The sequence below is a fragment of the Chaetomium strumarium genome (assembly GCF_033439665.1).
Source record: "Chaetomium strumarium strain CBS 333.67 chromosome Unknown B0T15scaffold_5, whole genome shotgun sequence".
In the NCBI taxonomy this organism is placed as follows: domain Eukaryota; kingdom Fungi; phylum Ascomycota; class Sordariomycetes; order Sordariales; family Chaetomiaceae; genus Chaetomium; species Chaetomium strumarium.
The window spans coordinates 164,468-183,358 of record NW_026944433.1 but is presented as its reverse complement, the minus strand read 5'-3'; the positions used below and the strand labels follow the sequence as shown (position 1 = coordinate 183,358).

General features: G+C 57.2%; 7 protein-coding genes across 7 annotated transcripts; 4 read left to right on the top strand and 3 right to left on the bottom strand.

The window, feature by feature from the left end:
- Positions 1–1,169: 1,169 nt before the first annotated feature.
- Positions 1,170–2,789, top strand: B0T15DRAFT_435965 (uncharacterized protein; the record flags this gene model as incomplete). Its single annotated transcript, XM_062865826.1, has 2 exons — positions 1,170–1,277; positions 1,323–2,789. 2 exons carry the CDS (start codon positions 1,170–1,172, stop codon positions 2,388–2,390), a joined length of 1,176 nt encoding a protein of 391 aa, XP_062719709.1. The 3' UTR covers positions 2,391–2,789.
- A 1,347-nt stretch (positions 2,790–4,136) lies between these two features.
- Positions 4,137–6,175, bottom strand: B0T15DRAFT_400044 (uncharacterized protein; the record flags this gene model as incomplete). The annotated part of the gene is made up of 3 exons (XM_062865039.1): positions 4,137–4,189; positions 4,252–5,743; positions 5,810–6,175. 3 exons carry the CDS (start codon positions 6,173–6,175, stop codon positions 4,137–4,139), a joined length of 1,911 nt encoding a protein of 636 aa, XP_062719708.1.
- Positions 6,176–8,499: 2,324 nt separating this feature from the next.
- B0T15DRAFT_535022 (uncharacterized protein) lies at positions 8,500–8,911 on the bottom strand. The gene has a single exon (XM_062869474.1). It carries the CDS (start codon positions 8,848–8,850, stop codon positions 8,605–8,607), a length of 246 nt encoding a protein of 81 aa, XP_062719707.1. The 5' UTR covers positions 8,851–8,911; the 3' UTR covers positions 8,500–8,604.
- A 187-nt stretch (positions 8,912–9,098) lies between these two features.
- B0T15DRAFT_400242 (uncharacterized protein) lies at positions 9,099–9,704 on the top strand (the record flags this gene model as incomplete). The annotated part of the gene is made up of 2 exons (XM_062865046.1): positions 9,099–9,329; positions 9,405–9,704. Coding segments are annotated over 2 exons (531 nt in total), but the record flags the coding sequence as incomplete, so codon positions are not given.
- A 759-nt stretch (positions 9,705–10,463) lies between these two features.
- On the bottom strand, positions 10,464–11,341 carry B0T15DRAFT_485714 (histone-fold-containing protein; the record flags this gene model as incomplete). Its single annotated transcript, XM_062866307.1, has 3 exons — positions 10,464–10,652; positions 10,729–10,860; positions 11,231–11,341. 3 exons carry the CDS (start codon positions 11,339–11,341, stop codon positions 10,464–10,466), a joined length of 432 nt encoding a protein of 143 aa, XP_062719705.1.
- Positions 11,342–13,856: 2,515 nt separating this feature from the next.
- On the top strand, positions 13,857–15,945 carry B0T15DRAFT_398611 (uncharacterized protein; the record flags this gene model as incomplete). Its single annotated transcript, XM_062864962.1, has 3 exons — positions 13,857–14,599; positions 14,719–14,939; positions 15,011–15,945. The coding sequence occupies 3 exons, from the start codon at positions 13,857–13,859 to the stop codon at positions 15,943–15,945; spliced, it is 1,899 nt and encodes a 632-aa protein (XP_062719704.1).
- An 887-nt stretch (positions 15,946–16,832) lies between these two features.
- On the top strand, positions 16,833–18,208 carry B0T15DRAFT_485713 (uncharacterized protein; the record flags this gene model as incomplete). Its single annotated transcript, XM_062866306.1, has 2 exons — positions 16,833–17,708; positions 17,813–18,208. The coding sequence occupies 2 exons, from the start codon at positions 16,833–16,835 to the stop codon at positions 18,206–18,208; spliced, it is 1,272 nt and encodes a 423-aa protein (XP_062719703.1).
- Between the last annotated feature and the right edge of the window lie 683 nt (positions 18,209–18,891).

Here is an 18,891-nt window from a genome sequence, read left to right as displayed (position 1 = left end):
AGTCGTTCCAGCAGATGCCGAGTCGCCAAGCCCTGCCTGATGGTATCCCACCACATGGCAGTTGCAGTCTGTCATCGAAGAGTTCCCAGATTTGGCAGGAAGATCTCCAGGTTGTCAAAAGACGGACCGAGTTGGAGTTGGGCATGCGTGGGGCTGTGGACGTGGACGGCAACTCCGGGTTGCCGTTGTCTTCGGCTTTGATTCCGTCCTCCTCGCCTTCCCCCTTAGGTCAGGCTGGCCGCGTCATGTCGGGACAGTAAACCTTCTCTTGGACGATCCGGCCAGGGATAGATGTAGATGAACAAGTGACAGATGCTCCGTATCTTCTGATTCTTCTAGAAGACCTTACCACATGTTGCTGTCATGTTGCGTTGACAACAGTTCAGATTGACATGCCGCGTTAATCAGCATGGCCATGCCTCGCACTAAGACGGCTCAATATAGAAACTAAACTCTTCAATTGTAGACTCGAAGTGATCACACCTTCTCTCTTCCCTCCAAGCCGAGCTTAGCATATGATTGTCTCAAACGACGAGAATGTCGATTTCAATTGCCGGCACCATGGTGAGCCGGGTGCTGGGGAGCGCTTAATAGTTGTAATTATAAACGATGGCACTGTTGGTCTGTGGCCAGGTGCTTCCCTTATTAATGAGTCCTCAGCCGAGTCCTGTGAATCGGTAGTCGAGTTGTTATGCCGTCCATGTCTTTCATGAGCGTTTCCGATCACGGTGCGGTGTGTACTAGTAGTTATCTGAGCTTCATGCTTGCTCCCGCACCTAATGGAAATTCAACTATCAATGCAGCTCTCATCTTCTTCTCGAGTCAATGATCGGCCGTGATCACTGATGGTGGAATGGCGCCACGCTCAAGTGGGTCCTGGTTGCGGAGCTGTTTTCTCATGACGGCCACTTCTTCGCTCCATTCTCCAACTTTCCATAGCGTTCAGTTTCATGTCCTCAATCCTCACGCGGTGAGAATCACCCCCATCGTACTAGTGGAATCAGAATCGTTGCCTATCACATAAGAATCCTGGGTGGTTACTTGGCCCGTCTTGCCTCCGTTACATCTTCAATCTAATTCATCAACAAGCCAAGAAAACGTCGCTTTCTTCCGAAATCCGGTATCGGATAATCAGGGTCAACGGCACACAAGCCAAACAGGACAGGGCCATGGACAGCCCCTACCACCGCGAGCTCGAGGCTGCCATCGCGGCGGTGCAGAAGGCCGCCGAGATTAGCCGCGAAGCGCTGGCCAGTGCCCAGGCTGCCGGCGACGCTGTAGCAGGAGGAGCAGCAGGAGGAGGAGGAGGAGGAGGAGGAGAGACCGGGACCTTTGATCTCGTCAAGGACGACCTCAGCCCCGTTACCGTCGCCGACTTCGCCATCCAGGCCCTCCTCACCCGCACTTTGGGCCACGCCTTTCCGCAGGACGGCTTCATCGGCGAGGAGTCCGCCGACGAGCTGCGGCAGAATCCCAAGCTGCTTTCCCGAGTGCTGGCCATCCTTGCCCAGTGCTGCGGCGAGTCCCTCTTCCGCGACGGCGACGACCTCTGCGATGTCATCGATTCTTGCACCACCACCACCACCACCACCACCACCACCACCACGACGCTCACCCCTAACGCTTCTTCCGGCTCCGGCACGGGCCCTAACAACCGGACGTGGGTGTTTGACCCCATCGACGGCACCAAGACCTTCATCCGCCGCGAGCAGTACGCCATCAACATCGCCCTGCTCGAGGGCGGGCGCCAGGTCCTCAGCGTCGTGGCATGCCCGCTGCTCTCCATGGACGTAGACGCGACGACCGCTCCCGTGACCGACTCTTCCATCGACCCCACGGGGAGAGGATGCATCCTGTACGCCGTGCGGGGCCACGGCGCCTATGTGCGACCGCTTCTGCTACGGCTGGGCGACGAAGCCGGCAGCGAAGCAACACAACAACCACGCAGGCTCCCCCGGCACGCCGATGCCGTCACCTCTCCTGACGGCCTCCGCTCCGCCACCTGCTGGGCCCTGCTCGACTCGGGCGTTGATGTGGTGCACAAGGCCGTGGCCGAGGCGCTGCGCGTGCCGTTCCCGGGCTGCGACCTGCTGGGTTGGGTGCCGCGGTGGGCCGTCATGGCGCTCGGCGCGGCCAACATGACGGTCTGGGTGTACAAGAAGCGGGACCGGCACGCCAAGATCTGGGACCACGCCGGCGCCATGCTGCTCTTCGAGGAGGTCGGCGGCATGGTCACCGATGTCCACGGCAAGGACATCGACTTAGCCGCGGGGCGGAAGCTCAGCGCAAACTTTGGCTTTGTGGCCGCACCCAGGAGCGTCCATCACCTGGTGCTCCAAGTGGTGCATGACACCCTCCGGACGCACGGCAAGGAGGAGTTTCTTCGGTAGTAATGTGTGGGTGCCAAAACCACTGACCGAGTTTCAGCCCCAGCCATTGCTCCGTATGATGAACTGAAGTAGATGTAAAAGAAGCAAAATCATCGGATCCCGTCGGACTCATCAGCAGTCACCCCTGATGCCAGGAACATACAACCACATTTCTTCACACCTCGTCCTTGTGCCAAGAAATGTAGACTCGGCTCTCTGACCTACCAGGAAGCAATCATTCAAAAATATGTGAGGCAAGCCTCATGTGCTACTATGCAGTAGTGGGGTTGTTTACCTTGGAAGATGCGGAAGAGCCAAAGAGCCAAAGCATATTACCTGTTACAGTATCAGCCCATCACCCCCGTCACCAGCACAACATATGCCCAGAACCATATGACAATCACGTGAAGTCAGAAATAGGCAACCGGTGAGGCAACATAAGTTAGGTACCCAGAAAAGCAAATATATTAAAGTAATAGGTGCCGCCCGGCCCAAGCCGGCGCGCGAGCAACCATGCAAACAGCAATCGAGTAAAGATACGTCAACCAGGACAAACATAACTTTTTGTATCTCTCCTCAGATATTACTCGTTCGTCGCCCCTCCTGCCTGCTGTGACCAACACACGCCCCGGATCCTGTCGAGGCAACTGATCTGATGCAGAAAAGATGGGTGTTAGGAGTCGGTGAATTTTGGGCGGTATTACGTAGTGGTGGAAATTTCATTGCGACGACTGCGCCTTCTCCCTTTTCGTTTCTTGTTTTATCCTCCCTACAAGCGGTGTGGCAGAGGTGTGGTGTAAAGCCGACCCCGAGAGGGAGGATGTGTCATAGCCTTTCTAGGACGTGACGTCGTAACACCGTAACATTCATAAAGCCTGGTGATATGCTGGCGAAGTATCCCTGCTTCTCGGCGCCCGAGCCAGGTGAGAGGCTGGGAAAGAGAGATTGAAAGGGAGGGAACGGCCCAATTGCGCCGATGCTGTGTGGTGCAAGAGGCTTCGGCGAGCTCCGACCAGGGCTTGGGTGGTGATCCATGGTTGCCCATTCGAGGTGTAAAATGTCCGTGTATACCCTAGTTCTCCATCTTCGTTCGTCTGTTCTTTGTGTTGGTATCCGGTAGTCGTCATCATCGAGGGCATTATAAGGCTTGGTAGCCCGGCCGACTGAACCCGTGGAATCGTGGTTGAGAAAAGGTGCTAATTGCACACCCATTGCATACTTCGCCGTTGTTCCGTTGTTCTTGTTCCCATGGGGAAAGGAACTCCCGAGGCGAAAAACGAGAAAACGCGACTGGGACGGACAAGAGAAATCCGCAAATTGCTTGTGAGAAAACAACAAAATATTACAAGCTCAATAGGTTCGGGGTGCGTAAGCGTCATATACGACGGCGAGGCCGACTCGGCCAGATGCTATCCGACTGCGTGTGAATGCGGCTCTGCATCTGATTCAGGCTGCTGACCTCAAGTCCATGTTGAAATGTGGATAGGCGACAGGTGTTTGCCCGACATAGGGACTCTGAACAGGTAATTTTGAGCAGCGTGCATCAAAGATGCCGAGGCATTTCACACAGCTGGGACAGGACGGAAAAATCGGTGTGTGGTGCGGAGCTGGACGAGTCTTGGGGCCAGGAGCAGGAGGCCGCGGGAACCGGCAGACTGGCCACGAGGTGTGGGAGGAGGAGGGGTCCTTTGAGTCGCCGTGGCATTTGCCACGATCGCCCTCACCGAGGCTCATCGCCGCGGCAGGGGAAGTGGGAAATTTGTCCCACTAAAACCTCGACGCCGAGGAAGACGTCGTCCGAACTCCGTTGTCAGATGAGTCTGCAGCGGGATTGGTTAGTCTACTGTTCCAAATCCGGATCCAGACAACGTTGGGCACATACCGCTGCCCCGGTGGTTGTGACCGTTGGTCCGGCTCCGTCCCGCAAAGCCCATATTATCGCCCCAATCGCCGCTCGGCCCGTGGGGTTGGCGTTCGGGCACACTGCGCGTGCTGTTTCCGTTCAAGCTCGGCCGCTGGCTACCGATCGCGCCGGGGGTTTCCCGAGGGCGCAGCCGGCCGCCATTGAACGGCTCGCCCAGGTTCATTGACGCGAGGTCGTTGACCAGCATGGACGGATCATGATTCGATGAAGTCCCCGGAGTAGTCGGGGTTGTCAACGCGCTGGGTTGGCCGAGGCTGGCGCTGTATTCGCCATACTGAGCCACGTTCGGGGCGTGGACGGTGCTCCCCTGCGGGTAACCCGAGGTCGAAAGGGACGGGCTTGGGGTGTAGGAGCGCAGGTCCGCGAATGACTTGACGCCACGCAACGCATTCATACCACCGTCGGGGCTATCAGGAAGTTCCAACGTTGGGCCGTGCCGGCCTTGCCTGCCCAGGGTATTGAACTGGCCTGGAGCATTTCCCCGCGTCTCGGCGAAGTCAATGGTGGCGGCGCGGCTCAAGCCCCGACGATGAGCATCGGCAGAGACACCGGGAGGCATATGAATCGCCGGTGTGGCCCCGGTATCCTTGATGACATGGATCTGTCGGTGTTGGCCCTCGCCCACAGACCGGTGTTCCAGTCCCATGTTGTGTGCCAGGATATGCACGGTCCGCCGCTGCTGGGGAGTGATGGTGCTAGGAAAAACGATGATCTCGCGGCTGGGATCACTCTTGAAAAGCATCAGTTCCGTGTAGAAGCTCAGCGTATCCGGGTTGTTCAAATCCACATCTCCTGCAGTCGTATGCTGATCAGTAGCCGCGCCTCTCCTGGGTTCGCTCTTGCCTAACTTACGCAACGGCGAATTCCGAGATGCTGATCTGTGCGCAGCGTTGAGCGAATGCATCGATGATTGCGAGTGCAGCGTTATGGGCTGGTGCTGCTCTTCCAGTTGACCGCGTTTCTCCCTCTTCTCCCGCTCGATCCGCTCTCTCTCATGCTCGGGCAGCATCTTCTTGTACTCGACCCTCAGTTTTCTGCCCTGGACCTCGTAGCCATTCAGCTGCTCGATCACGGTCCGCGTGTCGATCGGGCTCTGGAAATTGGCGAAAGCAAGCCCGCGAAAGATGCCGTTGTCGAAATGATAGTTGAACGCATACGGCTGCGGCAGGCCCAACTCCGACATGATGGACGTGAGCATCTCCTTCCTCACGTTGAACGGAATGTTTTTGATCACGATCGCCGTGGGGATCAAATCGTTGCCCAGCGTCTTGTGCTCGTGTCGAGGATCGTACATGTCGGTCGGATAGCCATGACGATCGCCCGGGAAGACTCCGTCGCCGTTCATAAGGTTCATGGCCGGGTTGAAGTTCGGCATGGTCGAGTATTGGGCCGGGGGCACGGAGAGAGCGGGTTGGGCTCCGAGGCCGGGTTGCTCGGCCATGGTCCACTCCTGGGTTGAGTGAGACATTAGCGAGAATGATTCATAGGCTCGAGGAAAGAAACTGGGACGACCAACCGACGGGATTGCTGCTCTTCGAGCCCCTGGGCGAAGCCTTCCTTCACCCAGAGCTCCGGTAACGGTGCTTGCGCCGGAATTGTAGGTCCATGGCTGCGAGTTTCCCATGAAGCCATCAGCAGCAAAGCCTGGCGTGGGCTGCATCCTGTTCTGCCGGAAGACGCCGGCGTCATACGTGCCGAAGCGATCATCGGTAGCAAATAGCGCGGCAGGCGCTTGCCCGATAGGGTCCATCTGCCGCTGGTCCAAACGGTTGAGGCTTGGATGACCAGTTGTGGTGTTGTAACCCGGTCTTGAGGAGCGGGGCGACCGGTTTGCCGTGTTCATCGCGTATGGCGGGAAGTAGAGATCGGCCTGTTGATTCATCGTGGGCGATTCGGAACGAGCAATTGATGATCGAAGCTACTGTTCGCATCCAAATCCGAGTAGACCAAAAAAATCGAGCCCAGGGGCCAGAACTCGAGCTTGTCCTAGTCTCGAGGCCGGGTCCGAAGCTCTCGGTCAGATGGGACAGCTGACAGTAGGTCCGTACGAAGAGAACGTGTCGAGGTCTTCGAGGCCTGCTGGTGGCCGCTCCTCGAAGCGGGATACTCTACGTGCAGAATCTTCGGGTGGAGAGGGCGTCTTTTTTCGGTTGCTGTAGGAGAGCTGCAGGCGCCGAGGGACAAGGGCAAAAAAATAAGGGACGAAGGACTCTCCACAGTTCGCTTCCGAGATGTCTCCAAAAAGGCGGAGACAGGGCCGCGAATGCTGCGCGTGTGCGTTTTGGAATGCCTCTAGGTCATCACGTCGTCTGCTACTCGTTGGATGTCGTGAAAGCGGTGCGCAGACACCCGGGGAGCGAGATTGGAGAGAAGAACGATTGGAGATTTAAGTTGGGGGAAAAGAGAGGGTGATGCGGCGGGTGCCGCGAAGCTGGAGTGCCAATTAAAAGCTGAAGGGGGAAGGAGGGCGGTCTGTTGCAAGCAACACCCTTTTTTGTATGAGCTCCACAATAGAGGTTCGCTAATATGTCTTCGGCCGCGGACGGGGCACCGGCTGACAGGGGCAAACGGCTCTGTTGTCGATGGTTTGCTTCTTCCACGCGCTGCTGCAGTCGAGTCCCGCAAGTAAGGACTCGATTGCGAAGGCAACTCCCCGGATAATGGGCGTTTCGATGCAGCGCAACAATGATGCTGCGTAGTGGACGGAATAGTAGAGCAAATTTTTGGGATTGTTTGATCCCAAGGTTCCCGCTGTTGACCCAACCAGAAAATCAAATCCCCCCATTTGCCCGCCCAAGGCTCCAAAAGGGGGAGCGTCAGGTGCCCCACCCGCACCATTCCGCTCCGGTCATGGGGGCTTCCATCCCATTTGCGAGAACTCGATTCATGAATCATCATTCATCAACATCGGTTGCCTCAGGTGTCCACGTATTAGGTTTGGGAGCAGCTTGAAGTTGAGGCTCAAGTCACCGTCTTCTCATTGCAACCTGAAACATAGCGGAATCTAGGGTGTCGGCGCTGACGCGGCGTAAGATCGCATGTGCCTGCATGGGCTGCAGACCATAGAGCCGGGACCGCTGATGAACTGCCCAGTTGAGCTGTCCGGGTCAGGCTTTGACAGTCCCGGAGCCAGCGTTATGTGGGGTGCTGCGAGGAACGGGCCGCTCAGTGGACGACCTCAGATTTTAGTGTCCAGCTGACAGCCAACAGGGCTGAAGCTGGCCGCCAGACAGCAACTCCAAGTTGCAATGGATCCGCAGCGACGCAGCGTTGGCTCGCCACCCAGGTTGTCCTCCTGTCCCTCTCCCATGGTTGGTGGCGTTTATGTATCGATCCCGAAACGGATAACAAGCCCAAGCAAAATCATCTTCGATTTTGTGAGAAGGGATTTAGATATAAGGCGTCACACTGTAAAGGGTAGGCAGGTCCCGGTAGGGCCGCAGGGCCGTTACGGAACACAATCCTGTGCTAGACGATAGGTACCTTATCCTCTGGTGTGCCAGGAAAGAGGTGTATGTTGGTTTTACATAAATTGTGCAGCATGACATACCTATACACTCCAGTGTGATTAACACCAAATGCCAGCCAAATCATTCGGGGAACAGCCATTGCATGGAAATTGTGCATTGCCTATACTAGGCGGCATGAAAATCCGCCGTCTTTCTAATCCCTGGATGGTTGTTAATATCTTTATTAGCACAGCTCAAGCAGCGGAAATAAGAGGAAAGGAGGGCAACCAGGTTAAAGCAAACCTGTGAAACTCGGGCTCGAACTACTAGTCCCTCGTTGCACGATGTAATCTCATTAAACCCGGCTGGTGGTGTAGACACCTCCCTAGCGACAGACACAGGGAGATCAGGGGAGCGTTGTCCTGGTTCCTTTGATTGTGCCTACACAGCGCCCATTGTGCTGTGAGGTCATTGTACTGTGGTCTGTCTGTACATTCAAAGAACAGCTTTCATGTTGCCAATGAGTAATTTCCTGGAGAGAACAGTGAAAGGATAGAGAGACAGCTCCAACAACAAAGGGCGGATGCGTATAACCGTATCTTCGGATATAAAAAGCCGTGGCAGACAATCCAATGTTATATTCTGAGCGCCGACACAAGCAATTGTGACGCTCGCTATTACTTTGTGCTGCTCTTGCCGCTTCTCACGCCCACCGGCACAATAAAGTTGAGCTCGTCTCTCACCTTCATCACAATGGAGGTAACATGGATTGAAATCCTGAAGTTCCTGTCTCTATTGTATACCGCGGGTCTGTTGAGTGCTCTCTTAGCGGAGCAGTTGATAGCCATGAGTCGAAAGTCAACTAGAACCTCAACCAGGGATCCAACCAGAAGGTCATCCAGAGAGTCAACCAGAAAGTCAACCGAAGAGTCGATCCGAAGGTGGTCCACCAGAAGTTCACCCAGAAAGTCAACCAGAAGGTCAACGGGATCCAAATCTGCACAACCCCTGGTGAGCGGGGACAGCAATATCGCCCCTTCACCAGCTGTGGCCATAAATGCAGAAGAAAACCAGAGCCCACAATCACCCGAAACCCACCCCAAGACATCACTATCAGCCAAGAAGGAGGAGAGAGCGGTTGTAAACGAAGACCCAGGAGTCACTTCACCTGCCTCCCCCCCACCGCCCGAAAAGCATCCTGAGATATCACCATCACCCAAGGAGGAAGGCAAGGACGAGGCGAAGGAGGAGGAAAAGGAGCATGAGAAGGAGGAGGAGAGCGCGGTTGAAAGCAAAGACCCAACTTCAGCCCCAGCTCCAGCCCCTTCTTCACCTGCCCCTGCCCCTGCCCTCCCCCCACCGCCCGACCCTCCGTCCCAATGGAAGTGGAAATGCCACGAGTGCGGCAGGAAATACTTACTCGCCTGCACACGGCGCTGCTTCAACTGCGGCCACAAGTACTGTCTCCCCAAGAGCAGGAACCGCCGTTTTCGTCGCAAAAAGAGGCCCGACTGGGACTGGGACGAGGTCTGCACCCCCAAGTTCGACTACCCGGGCTGGGCGGCCTGGGGCTCATACCGCCGCACAGTCGCTGCTGCCATCCGACAAGGAGGAGGAATTGGAGAAGCCGAACAAAGCGGCGCTCAGAATAAGAAGAGGAAGCGACCATACGATGAAAAGGAGGAGGGGGAGGCCAGGGACTACATCTTCGCGACGTGGGAACTGAGGCCGGAGAAGAAGAGGGGCAGGGCGCCAGGCCTTGACTCGTGGCGGCTACGGCCGAGGGCCGAGCGTGACGAGGTCGCCCGCCGCAAGGAGGACATGTATGTCCTACAGAAGCTCAGTTGCTTCGTCCACTGCGACTTCCCATCCGAGTGCCGCTACGCACGCGAAACATCTCTTGAGAGATGGTTGAAAGATGCCAAGGATCTAGCTGCTCAGAAGAGAAAAGGAAACGGCTAGACGCGGTCCCGAGGAAAGAGCACACGGGTAATCCTCATAGAAAGGCTCAAGGAGGAAGCAGAGATAGAGAAATAGCCAAGAAGTAGATCTACATCCATCCATATTGTTTGATAAAATCAGTGGACCCGGTTGCCAGTTGCAACCAGAGTGCGGTCAGTAGTAGCCTTACATTTCAATATCCGTTGTTGTTGATATAATTGAGCCAAGCCGCGCGCGACATGCCTAATGATAACCCTGTGTAAGCCCCGGCAGGGGGCGGTGTGATGTTCAAATCAATCGCAAGGCGGTGTGTAGCTTGGATAGGCATGTCTTCTTCTGCTCCAGTCCCCAGCGGCACCCTTTGCTCCCCTCAATAACCCCAAGACAAGACAATACTGTGTTGATACACGCGTGAGCCCCCACCCTCATTGGATAGAAGCGAAAGCACACCATTCCGATACCACGACGACGTGCTTCAGTCAGACAAATCCGTAACACGGAACTCTCGCCAACGAGTTCAAAACCAGACCAACGCCAACCCAACTCTTCCTCACCCTCTCTGCATCGGCTGTGACGGAGTGTCGCAGGTACCGCAAGAAGTGCCCGACCGGAAACAGCTAATCTCCCTGATTCGGGCGCACCTCGACATGGAAACGAGAGATTAACGCCGAGCGAGGGTACGGCTCGGTATGTCGCAACGGAAACGAACGAGTACGGAAATTTCCCGCCATTTTCAGCCTTGCAATAGTCCAGAAATGTAGAACCGGCTCAGCGGCTTCCCTATGCCTCCGCGGCCTTGGCCTTCTTCTTCTGTTCGACCTTGAGGAGAAGAGCTCGGTTGATGTGCGGTAGCACACCACCGAAGGCGATGGTGGCACGAATAAGGGTATCAAGTTCTTCGTCGCCGCGGATGGCTAGCTGAAGGTGGCGGGGGGTGATGCGCTTGACCTTGAGGTCCTTGGCAGCGTTCTGGGACGGAGGTAGAGGGGTCAGCTAGCGTTCTGATGAACAGGACGAGGATGCAAGTATAGTAATCAAGACTCACCCCAGCCAGTTCGAGCACTTCAGCGGTAAGATACTCCAGTACAGCAGTGACATAAACAGCGGCTTTGGCACCGACGCGCATCTTGTTCTGCGTGTTCTGCTTGAGGAAACGCTTCACACGGCCGCAGGGAAACTGGACGCATTGGGTTAGCCTCAACATAGCAACTAAGAGGAAGACCAGGTGCGCGCTCATTGTCTGGCGCGTCCAAGGCGAAGTTCAGTGCGGGGCTCCCCAACCCCGTCGCGGCAGAAGTCGCTTGGTGTTATGGGACTGTCACAGGCGACGCGAGCCTGGCCTGTGGACGTCGCGCCGGCGTTGCATAGTGGTGGCGGCGCTGACATCCATCGTCGTTGTTTGTGGTGGTGGTGGAAAACACCAGGTTGCGAAGAATGTAGGGATGACGCGTGCGGTGGAGGGAGGTTACACAGACAACAACGCTGGATGCATCGAGGCTGTCGCAAGGATAACATGCAAAGGAAAACTCGTCAACGACTGAACATACCTGCAGACCGGCGCGCGCCGAATGGCTCTGCTGCTTCTTGGGGCCATCTGACCCGGAAGTCTTGCCGCCGGAGCTTTTGCCTCCCGAGGACTTGCCCTTTCCGCCAGCCATTTCTTAGATATACTGGTTACTGGTTTTTGCGCGGCGAATGTGTTCAGAAAGATAATAGAATAGTATCGATTCGCGAAAATATTCTCCCTGGTGATATGCGAGCTCGGCGCTGATGGCGTGATTTGGGAGATCTGGGGCGGTGTGGTGGAAAGCGAGATGGCTTTGAGCTGTGTTCGGGTCACCGTTTGTTGGTTGTTGACGAGGCAAAAATTCAGAGAACTGCTAACGTGTATTCGAGGTTGCTGTTGCGCGGCGCGCCAGCACAGGGGCACGGACTGCACATCGGTACCTCTGAGCCTGAGCAAACTCAGCAAAGGCTTGAGCGACCTTTGTCACTCTGGTGCCCCGCCTTGGCTTTGTACGGCTGGCTGCAGGAGCCGAGTGTGCAGTTCGGAGGGAGCAGCTGCCCAAACCAAGCACGACGAAGAGGACGGCAGGGACGGTCCTGTGAATCCAGTAGTAGACCGCAGTCTCGGTCAGACTGGTGTATAAAGGGAAGGCCGCGGAGCCTGTTGCCACCAGCAACAGCTGCCTGTACTGTGTATGTCCTCGAGGACGGTCTGGCAGCCTTGGGCGGAGCAGTAACGCACAAAGGCGGGCCGCTGCATTGTTGTGCGGCGCATTCTCCGGCAGTCGAGGAGAGATAGAGTCGTCGAAGAATGCTAGAGAAACAATTTGGTATCACCAAGATAGCCCGCCCAAGCTGACATGGAAAGTGTTGGCGGCGGTACAGACGCTCTTCGAGATGCTCGGCGGATTGATCTGGAGCATCATCAATGTGAGGTTGCCACTTCCTTCCTGCCAGGTCCGAAGATGCGCCCCACTTCGAAGTGCTATGGCGGTGCAAAAGTGTGGCTCGGCAAGTCCCACCCACAGCCCGGCTACACAAAAAGACAAAAGTCGATCTCGAGACGCGAGTCCTTCTTCCGGAAATGGCGGTGGTTGCCTGCGGCAAAGTCGAGAAAGACACCAAAATACACCAGCAGCACCGCAACTTGGGCAACAGTCACATCATGTGGTGGTGCAATGAATTTTCTGAGCGCCGGTTGTCCTCGATCGACACATTCCTTATCGCAACAGCTGCACTGGACCTCGTGTGATCACAGACGTTCGGCACGCTTCAGGAATTCAACCGATGACATTTCCTCTCGACAGTCTTAACCTCTTCTAATGCGAAAGGCTAGCCTCGACTTCCCGGATTGGGTAACTTAAATAACGACGAGCCTTGCTTGACTGCTCACACCTCACGCGGAGAACCGTATCAACTCCACATTGTGGATGCCCCAATCATGCAATGCGCTTACACAACTTTACACACGCTGAGGAGCGAGCCGTGGTAGGGTGTTTCAATGCTCATGTGGGCCAATGACTGCCCTTGATTCTTCAGCCGCAGGACCAACAGCAGGCCACAAGGCCGACCACCGCCGCCGCCTTGCAGATGACTGGTCCAGTCGATCCTGTTGGCGGGCGGCAGTGCAGTTACATGCCCCGCCGAGACAGCCCATGCTACAGCCTTGGGGCCCGCGAGGAGGTGGAAGGTTGTTAAGCCGTCGGGCAGCTGGTTCGCGCACTGGCTGTCATGTAGCAACCATTATATCAACCTGCAAACCAGCCTCTTGGCGTGGTCCGTTGCCTCGGCCGTCTCACGCTTGCGTGCTACTAGCGGTTGCCAAACCAGCGAACCCAAGATCGCCTGAATATCAACGACACAGAACACCGCCCTGCCCTGTCGACGGCTGGATTCATGGACCGTTCTTCCGCAGCCTCGCGCCCTCCGGCCGGGCGCGGGGAAGCTACGGTGCGAGAAAACGATGGCCGGCCTGAAGGGTCCGCTGTGGGAACGCGTCCATCTGGCTCCTCGCGCCCCGGCTCCATCGAATGGGTCGAGCCACTCGTGCGGAGAGACAAGGACGCAACCGAGGACTGCCATCTTGAGAGGCGGGACACTGCTGACAGCAGCGTCTCGGACTACTATCCACGGCGAACCAATACCGACTGGTCTGTCGCTGCATCCACCGCAACAGACTTGACGGATCTCAACAGCCCGGACGCAGCCTTCGCTGACGAAGGTCTAGACGGTGAAGCTGAAAGCTACCCGTCATCGCCTCGTCGCAGCGGCTTCTTTCCTGCCGCGATCCCGCTCCGGAAGAGGTTGCCGTTCCGTGCACCACCACCCCTCTCTTGCTCCGATGCAGACAAAGCGCCGGAGCTTCCATATAGCTCTTCGCCAGACACGCCAGCTTTTCGACACGGGCGGCCGGAACAGATCGGTTTATCCAGACCGAGTGTCAGGAGCAACACGGGATCGGATGCCTCCAACCAGACGCGGACTCCCTCCGCTCTGAGGCCATCAGATCCTTCAGGGGGTGATGGGCCAGCAGACGATCTGAACGGCGATCAGCCTGACTCCTCCGCGGTTGACACCTCCGGTTCCTCCGACTCCTCCGATCCCCAGACACAGGGGCAGACGATTGAGGAAGTAGCGGCAGGGGATGGAGACGTGCAAGAGCCGGAGATGAGCGGTAAAGCAGAGCCAGCGGATGACGTGCCAACTCCTGAACAGGCGACACCTGAGGCCGTCACCTCTAGTACCCCGGTGCCATCGGCAGGTGCCCCTGAGCGATCCAGCTCAAGCAGCAGCGAAGCATCAGACCCATGCGATGATGATGGTGGTGAGGAGGAGGACGATGATGACGACGACGATGGGCGGTCGACTCCCAAGCCGGACGACAGCACAGTACACGGGTTGTGTGATCGAGTCCTCCAGGAGGCGTTCGGCATTCAGGTCAAAGACCTCGCGTCCATTGAAGCAGTGTCGGCGGCGTATGAGTCGGTCAGCTACTGTCTGGACGAGCTCTCTCGAATTGTACTTAACAGTGGCGTCCGCAACGCTGGTATTGGGACATTCCAGGCGGCCCGCGGCGGAGCGGGGTCTGCCACCACTCCGATCCGGCTTGCGGGTGGCGACGCGAACCACGGGGGAGCCGGTGGGGGAAGTAGCGGAGCGAGCGGGAACAGGGGAAGCGGTCGGAAGCGCTTCAACGATGCCCGCGACGGTGCTGGCCCTAGTGGTGGTTCTGGAGGCGACACCCCCGACGGCGGCAAGCGCCTGAAGGTCTCGCCGCAACGCCCGTCCGACAAGCAGTCGGACTCAGTGCGGTACAGCTGCCCGTTCCGGAAGCGCAACCCTGTGAGGTTCAATGTCCGGGATTTCCAGAACTGTGCCGTTCAGGGATTTCCGGATATCCCTCAGCTTAAGTAGGTAGAATTCGCCCCACTCCCAACCCTTTGCGCTGTCATCTAACCAGGGGCAGACGCCATGTCAAGCAGTGCCACAAGCAGAAGGCGACTTCAGGCTTCGCCTGCCCGCGGTGCAGACGGGACATGGGGTCGAGAACGGCGCTAGAAGAGCATTTGGCTGTGGACAAGGCTCAGATCTGCAACCCCCAGCAAGCGGCTTCGAGTGCAGATCCGGAAGATGGCATCACTAACTCGATCGAAGACACGCTGAACGACCGTAAGGCAGTGAATAAGATCGACTGCTGGGAGGGTCTCTGGCATCTTCTCTTCCCGCAGGATCCGCAGGCACGCACGCCCGGTAAGTGGCCGCAACGACCCCCCTGTTTCTGTCAACTCCTTCAAGCTTGAGAGCTGACGAGAGTCGTTCAGACTTCATACCGCCGACGGAGCTGGATGAGGTATACGCGCAGCTCAACAGCGAGAACTGCGTCGGCCAGCTGCGGCAACGCATCCAAGACGGAATAGGGTCGGACAGCGACGTCGACCTCGTGTTTGACATCTTCCAGCAACACATCCACTCCGTCTTTGAGGAGTGCCGGCTGAAGACAGGCGGTGCCGCGGGAGGCCGCCGACGAATTGTTCGTCCCCAGACACCGCGCGAGTTGCCCAGCCGACAGAGCTCGACGCGGCTCACTCCTGCGCAGCATCGGCGCCAAGGCTCGGGATTCTCCGACAGCAACATTTCCTCGCCATACGTTGCCACTCCTCAGAGTGCCAGCATACTGGGAAATTCGGAGCTGCTCTTGACGGCCGAGCCGCAGACGCACATGCCGTATATGCCATCGATCAGTAGCTACGCCAGCTCCACGACAGCCGGTGTTGGTGGTTTGGTGACAACGTCCCTTCTCCCTCCTTGGGTCCCTCCCACCAGCAAGGGGGGCCAACCTGTCACAATGCCGCCGCCGCCGCCGCACTTCCCCATGGGGTTCAACAACCAGATGGATACACTGAAGCGCCAGCTGGCACATGCTACCGGGCCAGCACCAGTCAATCCCGGGGTGGATCTCACCAGTTCCGTGCTCTCGGATCAGGCAGCGGGCGACTTCTCGCCCCATGTTCCCCAGGCCGCTGCGTTCGGGTCGTACAATGGCTGGGATACAATGCCCGGTTTCGGGCAGCAGCAGCGGTTGCCGGATCTGCACCTGCAGGTCCCGTCTGCATCAGGGATGCAGGCGGTGCAGGGCCAGGGGATCTCACCCACGGATGCAGTCATGGTTCCGTCGATTGAGTTCACTGGCTATGACGGGTCCGTCACAGACAATGATGGATATGAGGTTGTCCGCCACCAAAATGAATGGGCATAAGGAGGGTATGCACGGTACGCGTCCTTCAGTTCCGAGAAGAGGAATGTATTAATAGAACGATCCTGTAACCTGATGTACGAGTACATGCACACGTGCAGGTTCCTCTCACCTTAATCACATCAGGCGGGACATGAAGTCCGCCTTGGGCAGACACCCCGCCTAATGAGATGGAAGACACTGTGTTCTACAGCTCGCACAAAAAGGAACTTGCGCATCTTCATCTGCCCTTCTGATAGGTGATGAATGTCAGGGAGATGCCCCCGCCAATCGCGTTTACCTAGGACAGAGATGGGCTTTCTCTTAGGCTGACTGCATGCAGTACGCTTATGGTGCCCGTGCGGAGTAGCCGAACAATCACAGCATCATCGGTTTTGTTTCGGGTACCTGGGTGGTGATTGCAATATAACAACACCGTAATAACCGCTACCAGTAATTGTTCTGCTCAGCTTCAGTTCGCCACGCCCTGTGCACCGAGTGAGTCTCTTATGACGTTTCCTGGCCCAGAACCGATCAACACCTAACCCACAGGATTTTGCCCGATCCCTCGGCCCGGAGTGCCCCGCATCACCCATCACCAACCCCCCGTTTTGGCATGGATCTGGCTGTTGGATGCAGCATTGATTGAAGCCACACGACTGGCTGTAAGTGAGCGCCAGATAATGATCACGATGCATGTTAGGGAGACTTCTAAAAGCTCGAGGCCAGATTTTTGTGCTGACAACCTGGAATTGAGAAGGTGCACAACGGCCCTTCTCACTCTGCTACATACACTATCGATACACCAAAGGAAGGGAGAGCGTGGAGCTGCCACATGAGCTGAGCTGCGTTACAGCGTTAGCATGGCGCTCACTCTGGATCATGATAAGGGCCATGCTCCAGACCTAGAGATGGACCCAGGACGACTACCGCCAGAGCCATCGGCGCCGGGCGGCCACTTGATGCATGAGCTCATTGGCCAATCCCTGCATGACTTCTCCGAGACGGTGCGACACTCGATCTCGCCGTTGGCGAGGAAAGACCCCGATACGGATGTCACCGCGGCATTAGCAGTGGCAGGCCCTGGCACGGAGAAGCCAGACATCAACCACAACGACGAGGACGAGGACGATAACAATATCCCCCATCCCCCAAGGCCACCGCAACCTCCGAAGCGGCGCCCGCTCCACCTCCTCACCCTCCCGCCCGAGATTCTTATCATGATCCTGCAGCACCTCAACTTCCCCGCCATCCTCCGCGTGAGCACGACATGCAAGCAGCTGCACCACCTGGCCAGCCCGGCCCAGATCAGCACGCTCGTCGGCGCCGACTGGCTGGACGCCCAACTGCAGCGCCACTGCAAGAGATGCCTGGTCCACGACCCGTGGCGCTCCATCTTCCTCACACCCCAACCCCAACCTCGACCGCGCGACTGCGACCCTTCCTCATCCGTGTGCAAGTACGCGCTGGCCAGCCTCTGCCTGGGCTGCGCCATCAAGGTGCGCGATCCGCGCATCCGCGTCGGGAGGAGGGTTCCCATGGCGAAGGCCGACGTCGTCTTGGTGTGTCGCTGGTGCGGCTTCCCCGTCGTCCTCGGCTTCCGCTCCCATCACATCGTCATCTCGCAGCGCGACCAGATGCATCGCTTGTGCTACAGGCGGTACCACCACGCCCTGTTTGTGTTTCGTTTCGTGCTGGGCGGGCTGCAGTTCGGTCTAGGGATCGTGGCGGCTGCGCTGGCGTGGCGGTATTTTCGCCATCGCGTGCTGGTGTTTGCGCCGACTGTGGTGAGTGTCTCCTCTTATATTTTTTACTACAGTGCAATGTGTCCGAGTAAAGGTGTGTGTAATGATTTCTAGTTGTGTATTTAGCTGACCCGACCCCGTTCAAGACCAACTTCCTCCTCATGTGGATCTGCCTCGCCTTCTTGCACCTCCGGGACACCTCGCGGCGGACCTACCATTACACGCTCCTTCTCGAGCTGGCCATCCTGGCGCTCTGGATCCCGCCCGTCTACTACGTCGCAGGCGACATCATCTCACACAAAAGCGGCGGCCCTGTCCCCAGGGCGACGCAAGCCACCCTGGCCATGTTCGCGCTCAACATGTACTTCCGCCTCGTTAACCTCGCCGGCAACATTGTCCTCCTGTTCCGTTTCGATTCCACAATGTGGACGAGACTGGGCCTCCCCCGATGGCGACGGCCCTTCCACTACCTTGCTACTGCCCTAGTCATGTGGACCTATCCGCAATCACTAGAGGCAAAGCTCGCGGGAGATTCTGTGTAGTTAATGAAGACGTTTGCAAATCTCAGCAAGGAGAATCGTCTCGCAAACCGTACCCCATGGAACCAGAAACTGCCAGGCTTTAGAGGGATACTTGGGCCCCTCGACGACGATGTGGCGTGAGAGGCGCTTCGACAATTCTGGCGACGTAGCTACCTTTACGCGTGCGTGGATCATCCATTAGGTGGGTGGTGCTGGCCGGCAAGGTTATTGTCATATGTGGCGGACATGTCGTGGACTGGATGGAGCTCGGTCGTCGCGACGTCGAGGTTCTTGACCAATACACCTTGGTCGCGTCTCTTCAACTCGGGTGTCCATGACCCGACGGATGCCGGGTGTTTGCACCACGCCCCAGCCACTTCTACATTGACATCAACAGCAAGATGAACTCGAGACCCCTGGATTTCTCCCTCCGCTACGTACGCTATCATCCGAGTACGCAGGTTCCGATCCTCAGACCGTCGCGACAAGCTTGGTGTACGCACTACTCGGCCTTGAGGGGAACTACGTCAGGGGGAAGCCGCGATTGATACCCGTCTGTGGGGGCCGTTCCGCTGCCGAAACGTACACCCTGGCTGCAGTCCAGATACTATACCACGCTGATGGCCTGCTCCTCCTCTCCCAGCTCGACGGCTAGGGCTTTTAGATCTTACCGGATCTCCCTTCGTGGGGTCCCGGACCGGTCC